General features: G+C 35.2%; 1 protein-coding gene across 1 annotated transcript; it reads left to right on the top strand.

The window, feature by feature from the left end:
* Positions 1–745: 745 nt before the first annotated feature.
* msx2a (muscle segment homeobox 2a) lies at positions 746–6,885 on the top strand. The gene is made up of 2 exons (XM_007253574.4): positions 746–1,236; positions 5,299–6,885. The coding sequence occupies exons 1-2, from the start codon at positions 954–956 to the stop codon at positions 5,736–5,738; spliced, it is 723 nt and encodes a 240-aa protein (XP_007253636.4). The 5' UTR covers positions 746–953; the 3' UTR covers positions 5,739–6,885.
* Positions 6,886–8,067: the final 1,182 nt, after the last annotated feature.

Genomic DNA, 8,067 nt, shown 5'->3' with positions numbered 1-8,067 from the left:
GATTCAGGGAGCATGAGATCATCATTTTCACACATGTATTGTTCACCACAGATTCCAGATCTTAACCTCATTGAGTATCTTTGGCATGTGCTGGGGAAGACTTTGTGCAGTGGTCAGACTCTACCATCATCAATGCTGCTGCAAGATCTTGGTGAAAAATTAATGCACCACTGGATGGAAATAAATTATGTGAGATTGCAGAAGCTTATCGAAACAATGCCACAACTAATGCGTGCCACAATTAAAGCTAAAGGTGGTCTAATTAAATATTAGTGTGAACTTTTTTATTTTTGATGGTTACTTTTTTTTTGGCCAGTATATTTATATATATATTATGTATATATTATAAAGATGTACATTACAAGAATATCACAAATATAGACATACGTGAGACATGAAACCAGTACCAGTATAAACCGGACCTGTATAAACAGTAGTGCAAATGTAGAGGTATAAAAGCTTAAGGCTGGTAAAGTGAACGAGTGCATATAGTTATTTAAATGTCACAGTTTTATGGGGAATTAAATTGGGTGTGATAATGTAAGTATAAGCAGTAGTGGTATTTAAATATAAAATATAAAAGGTATTTAATGTAAAGGCTGGAAATACATTGGAATTAATTGATTAGTCTGAATAAATCTCTGAATATGAAATGAACAGTAAAACAGTTTGGCAGGTTGTTAGAAACTAATGGTGTGTTATTTGCGCCGAAGCAGCCAATGGGACGCGTCCCTCCGCCAGGCTGCGCTCTGATTGGTGGAAACTTGGAGCGCTGGTAACATGTGTGTGGAGTTGATGGTGGAGTGGAGTGTGAGAGTTGCTGAATAGTGCTGAACTGGGAGCTGAGCTGTATTGGGGAGCTGAGCTGTGAGAGCGCTGGTTTATCAGTGCTGGGGGAGCAGCGCGGTTCATGCTTCAGTCAGAGCGGGCTGTGCTGAGGAAGCTGCACAGGGATGGCCACGGAGCTCCGGGGAGAAGAGCGGGAGGAGCGCGGGGCTCCAGCCTCTCCGCAGCGCCTCGTCTCCAGCCTGCCCTTCAGCGTGGAGGCGCTGATGAGGGACCGGGGGGCTCCGGGGGGCGGCAGGCTCCAGCCCTGCCCCGGCCCCCTCATCACCAGACCCGCCGCGCTCCTCCACCCACGACCCTCCGGACCCTCCTCCCCGGTGAAGTCCGAGTCTTCGGATCAAGATGATGCTTCCTGGCTGATGAAGTCCTCGTGCGCGTCTCCTCCACCACGTACGTTCATTTAACCAGGGAGAAATTCCCCCTATATAACAGCTTATATATAATATACCAGCTCATACTCACAGCATGATATTATATAGAGTTATTATAAGACCTCAGACAGAAATACAGCTTCATCAGATCATTTTAAGAGATTTCTGCAGTAATATTTATGTTTAAAGAGCTTTATCAGAGATAATTACTATACTATTCATGTTTATAAAGCCTCGTCAGAGAGGACTACAGTTTTAAACTTTATAAAATTTTTATCTGAGATAACGAGAGTGATTTCCAAGTTGATATAACTTCATCAAAATAATTACTATACTCTTTAAGTTTATAAAGCTTTATCAGAAAGAACTACAGAAATATTCAAGTGTATAAAGGTTTATCAGAGATAACTACAGTGATACTCAACTTTATAAAGCTTTATCAGAGAGACTAACAGTAATATCCGTGTTTATAAAGTTTTATCAGAGAAAGGTAAGGTTTATCAGAGATAACTACAGTGATACTCAACTTTATAAAGGTTTATCAGAGAGTACTAGAGTAAAATTCAAGTTTTTAAAACTTTATTAGAGAGAACTACTGTAATATATAACTTTATAAAGCCTTATCAGCAAGAACTTATGCCATATTCGAATTTATGAAGCTTTATCAAAGGGAACTAAGGTTTATCAGTAGTATTCAATTTTATAAAGATTTTTCAGAGAGAATTAAAGTAATAATCAATTTTATGAAGGTTTATCAGAGAGAACTACTGTACTATTTAACTTTACAAAGGTTTATCAAAGAGAACTACTGCAATATTCAACTTTATTAAGTTTATTAGAGATAACTACAGTGATATTCAACTTTATAAAGCTTATAAGAGAGAATTACAGTAATACCCAAGTTTATAAAGCTTTATCAGAAATAAATACAGTAATATTCAACTTTATAAAGCTTTATCAGAGATAACTAGAGTAATATTGACAATTGTAAAACTTTAGCAAAGAGAAATAAAGTAGTATTAAAGTGTTATGAGAGAAAACTACAGCTATATTTAAATGCTATGAGAAACCATAACGTTGAAAACTATAATAACTAAAGTAATACAATATTGTTGTAAAATATTTGTTAATCAAATATAGCTACAAATTTACTATTAAAACTAAAACATTTACATTCATTATTATGTAGTAACTCTAGAGTCTATCCTTATCATATAGGGATGTAAATTCCACAGTTCAGGCCTGAAAATTATTGCTGACATGTCAATATAATCATATTTTCCAAACATATCCAAGTGGCTTAACAGTGATCACAAGTAAATTCTACCTTCACCTTCTGATATGCAGTACTCCAAATACACATTTTGCACTTACTTTTTCAGACACATTTTGTTCATTTTCTATGTTCTGGATCTTCTGTTTTTTTATCAGCATATCGGAGATGTATGTCTGCCTTGGTTTGATGACTGTAAAATTAAATCATATAAACTTCCACATTAATTCAATGACTAATTCACATAAAATAAATGCCTCAATTAAATAAAGTTAATGAGATATTTTTAAGAAGTACACCTACAGTAACTGTTTTATATGTTGTTTTATATGTATTATACTTTTCCAGATATACACTGTAGTAAACTGTCAGGTCCAGGATTGTTTGAGTACCGGTAATATAACTAAATTGGATTTGAACAAATTAAAATCAAAGAGCTTAGCATAAGGAAGACTGTGGTTGTATGGGTATTGTGTCATGGGCATGTTAAATATATGACTAGAACTTTTGCTGAAACTAATATGATGGTACACTCTTGTATTTTTTGGGGGGAAAAAATTCTAAATATTATATTATCTGTGCCAATATATCCTATTTTTGTGGAGTTGTGGTAGATTTAGGTAACACGAATTTGGAAAACATTTTGGTTTCTTTATTAAACCATCTGTATTTTAATAACTGCAGTAATATTGAAGTTAATAAAGCTTTACCATAAATTAAACCCTTATAAAAGGACTAAAGTTATAATAAAATGTTTGAATTGTGGTGAATCTAGGTTACATGAATGTGGAAAACATTCCTTTTTTACTATAGCATTTATACTAACTGCTGTAGTATTGTAGTTTATAAAGCTTTACCATAACATTGAACCCTTATAAAAAGACCTAAGTTATAATCCAGTGTTTGAATTAATGGTGCATTTAGGGTACATGAATGTGGAGAAAATTTAGTTTAATCTGTATTATAATATTATAACTGCTGTAATATTGACATTTATAAAGCTTTACCATAACATTGAGGCTTTATAATAGGACTAAAGTAATAATAAAGTGTTTGAATTAATGGTGAATTGAGGTTACATGAATGTTGAGAAATTATAGTTTCTTTATTATAGCATCTATATGATAATAACTTCAGTAATATTGACGTTTATACAACTTTACTATAATATTTAACCCTTATTAAAGGACTAAAGTAATAATAAAGTGTTTGTATTGAGGTAAATCTAGGTTACATGAATGTGGAGAAAATTTAGTTACTTTATTATAGCATCTGTAGTTTATTAACTGCAGTAATATTAAAGTTTCTAAAGCTTTATCATGACATTGAACCCTTATAAAAGAACAAAAATTATAATGAAGTGTATAAATTGGCAGGGTTCACTCACAATTTAATACTAAAAAGTCTTAAAATGTCTTAAATTATAATTCTGGTAATTAAGGTTTTAAATTGTCTTAAATTTAATGGAAATTAGCTGTAGGTATTACATTTTAGGCGATGTGTTTAATGCCGGGGGAAAACATAGTGGACCCACCATGAACATCTAATCAAAACATCTAAACATCACTGTTGTAAGTTGCTCTGGATAAGGGCGTCTGCTAAATACAGTAAATGTAAATGTAAATGTAAATCTAATCCGAGGAGAAAACGAACGGTAGCGGAGAGCTAGCTAACATTAGCAGTGTGCTAGCTACGTTACCGAGAAGAGAACTTAGGTTAGCGGAGAGCTAGCTAACATTAGCGGAGTGCTACCTACGTTACCGAGAAGAGAACTTAGGTTAGCGGAGAGCTAGCTAACATACTGACCTTACCGGCGAGTTAGCTAACACACTAACTTTAGCGGCGAGCTAGCTATCGCTACCGGGGAGAGAACTAAGGTTAGAGGAGAGATAGCTAACTTTAGCGGTGGGCTAGCTAACATGCCAATATAAGATTGTTAGCGGCGAGCTAGCTAACTGGAAGGTCTAAATAAGTATTGACTAAGACTATAATAAATAAATTTAGGCTGCATTTTACAACTGCCGTTCTGGAACAATTCAGTTGGAGACCCCCTCAGTTGGAGAAGTGGGTTTTTATGTAATCAGGCACCACGGTTAACGATTTGGCCAAGTCAGATAATGATGAATAGACATTGTTAATTATTTATAGAGGAGATACTTTCATATTTTTCATTATTATTATTACTATTATTATTATTATTATTATTATTATTGGCAGTAGTAGTAGAAGTAGCAATTATGTTAGTAGTAGTATTAGTATTATAAACATCATCACTACAATTTTATTGATAATTTCCTCTTTTTTTTTCAATATGTGCAGGAAGCTACAAATGAGCTCATGCAGCTTATATATGTTATATTGGCTCTGTTTTGGATCACAATTGAACAAAATAAAAAAAAAAGATAACAAATGGGAAACATTAAGTTTTGATTTCCAATACAATAAATGATTTTCTCCCAAAGGAATTATGACTACATTTTAGGGTCTTCAATTATATTTATCGGGGTTTTAGAAAGGTTTTACAAAGCATTAAATTTGACTTTTACAATGGTGCAAGGACCCTGATTGTGGTAAATTTATGAACATATGTATATGTAAATAAATGTGTTATAATAATTAGATTCTAAAATTGTATTTAGCTTAAAGTAGGCTATGTGATATAGTCCTATGTTAAGGAATTATCCAAAGAAAATATGTGTTATTTTGCTAAAATAACTTCTAAATTTCAGCATTTAGTTTGATTTAATGGAGTTTGTGTGTTTTATTTGACTAAAAATGAAACATTTTCTGGTTCCTCTCATGTTGCAGGTCAGTTGAGTCCGGCCACGTGTTCCCTCAGAAAACACAAGACGAATCGCAAGCCACGAACCCCCTTCACCACCAGTCAGCTCCTGGCGCTGGAGCGGAAGTTCCGGCAGAAGCAGTACCTGTCCATCGCAGAGCGGGCGGAGTTCTCCAGCTCTCTCTGTCTGACCGAGACTCAGGTGAAGATATGGTTCCAGAACCGACGAGCCAAAGCCAAGCGTCTGCAGGAGGCGGAAATGGAGAAACTGAAAATGGCTGGTAAACCTATGCTGCACTCGGGCCTCTCTTTACCGTTCCCCCTCGGCGCACAGCCGCAGGCGGCGGCGGCAGCGCTCCTGTACGGACACTCGGGACAGTTCCCCTTCCACAGATACATGCTGCCCATGCCTCCACTGGGGATGTACACCTCTCCTGCCACCTATAACATGTATCACCTGTCCTGAGAGGCAGCTGGAAGAAGAAGGATTCTTTGCTCAGACTGAGACTGGTGGACTGACTGGTTCTGATCAGTGGTGCCTAAACATTAATACGAGTGGCGAGTGCCAGGTGACAGGTGCTCAGAAAACCACAAAAGTGTCCACATGTAATGTATCTCCATTGATACCAGCTTTAAACAACTGGTGCCTCAAACAAAAGGTCTTAATTAATAGACCAAAGTCTGGGGAGACCTTTCCTGAATGCACCTTATTCTGAAGACTATGCAAGTTCAGATGCTGGATATTCTGAACTGATACAGTACTTGGTTGAGGATGGAATTGGGTGGGCTGAAGATGAGCAGTGATATCTGATAGGTCTGGTATCACTTTGTCCCTGTTTACACCTGGTTACTTTATGCGATTAGTATATGGATTGTGTCCTGGTAAGAGTTTAGCCACATGCATTTACACTTGGTGGTGATCAAATGTGTTGCCAGTTAGTCCGATTTGAATCTGTTTGCAGGGGGTTGGACAAAATATGCAAATTAATCAGGTTTGCATTGGAAAGACAGAAGTAGGGCTTCACAGTGTATTGTTTTAGCATCAATATCACAATGTGCACATGCACAATAGTCACATCGCTGCTTAGAACAAAGACAAATTTGAACTTTTCTCATTTTACACTATCAACACTATCAACCAGATTATTGATTATATTCACATAATATATCATTTATTTTACTCAAATCATTGATGCACAGACACTTAATAATAATATAAAATGATGGATCAGGGAATTTTGGGAAATTTGTTAAAATCCTTGTATTTGTTATTTGTTGTAATATTGCAATGTATATCGCAAAACAACAAAATATCACAATGTATTTTTTTTCCCAATATCAAGCTGCCTTAGATGAAGGTGTTTGCACTGCTGTTATTGAGAGCCTGTTAATTAGACACCTGGCATTAACATGCAGTTTTGGTGAAAGGATCACATTCTGATTTCATTTGTCCACATAAAAAGCCAGGTGTGAACACTTCCAAGGCTCCAATCTAGATTCCAGATTACAATACAATCATTCAAACCAGAACTTAAGATCAGAGATGGATTTAATCCACATTTAATACAAGTGGAAACAGAATGAATTTCTCTCTTTCTCTAAAAAAAAAACAAGGATTAAAAAGCTCTCGTAGTATAAAAACAAATTTTACTTTATATAGAAAAGTTTACTTTATTTAGAGTCAAAAAATGGGATCCAACAACACTGCTCTTTTTTTGGGGCTAGTTTGGGCTAGTTGTCACCTGATTAGTGTAAAAATAAAGAATTATCTTTTTACATGATGTAGTTTCTGAGAAAAGTTCACATATGAGGACTTTAGTTCTATATTTCGATAGAACACAATGAAGTCGCAATTAGTAATGATGTGCAAAACGTTTATTTTGTGCCTGAACACAGCAGCATTTTTTTGCCTGAGTGCAAAATAAAAGTAGAAACAACAATTTAAACAGTTTTAAGTAAAAAACATAAACATTTACTGTTGATTTAAATTTCTGAACAAAATCTAAATTGTAATGTGTTAAACTCTTCTGCCACCACTAGGTGACAGTGTAATTGCCTTATAAGTGGACACCAGGCCCTTGTAGAGCAAAATTTAGTGTCCTGTTCTTAGGTCCTCAGGAGGTTAAATGTGTCCTGGGTGCGTTCACACTATAGTGCATTTATATATATAAAGTCTAATAATACAGAAGACGGATGAAATGACCAGGTGTAAACAGAGATCTTGTGCTTCCCAAAATGTGTTTAATAACTGATGTGAATTCTTTACACATTTTACAGTGTAAAGAGTAAAAAAAAAAGCACGAAACATCTAATGATACGATATTCTCATATCTGACATATTTGATATTTGGTACTATTCTTACTTTATTCATATGATTAGCGCCACCACGTGGAGTAATGAAGCATTCATTTAAAAAAGTCAAATTAAGGGGGCGAATCTTAGGGAGTTTAGAGTGCCTATGTTTCAATAAAAATATTGATTATTATTTCACGCCACATATCCATATACATACGTATCGCAAACTAAAAATATACAGTATATTGCAGTATCGAATTTTGTCCCACCCTTAATGTTCATCATACAAGTTTGTTATACGCTGTTGTGAGAAATGTTAGGAAGTGATCAGTATTTTACATTTCACAAACCAGAGGACTGTTGTGTTGAATTTAAAGCCTTCACCAAGTTCTTTTCTTTCTGTATTCTTTCTTGTTTTCTCTTTTTACAAATCAATAAGAATGCAAATACGACCTTACAAAGCCCAGTAAGTGGAATTCCACTGTGTATAGCTCTTTCT

The sequence above is a fragment of the Astyanax mexicanus genome, chromosome 2 (assembly GCF_023375975.1).
Source record: "Astyanax mexicanus isolate ESR-SI-001 chromosome 2, AstMex3_surface, whole genome shotgun sequence".
Lineage (NCBI taxonomy): Eukaryota > Metazoa > Chordata > Actinopteri > Characiformes > Acestrorhamphidae > Astyanax > Astyanax mexicanus.
This window is presented reverse-complemented; position numbering and strand designations above follow the sequence as displayed.

Excerpts from the sequence above, each read along its gene's own strand:
- msx2a (XM_007253574.4), top strand. The coding sequence starts at position 954 with ATGGCCACGGAGCTCCGGGGAGAAGAGCGGGAGGAGCGCGGGGCTCCA. Across the intron at positions 1,237-5,298 it reads GTGCGCGTCTCCTCCACCAC|GTCAGTTGAGTCCGGCCACG; the intron begins GTACGTTCATTT and ends CTCATGTTGCAG.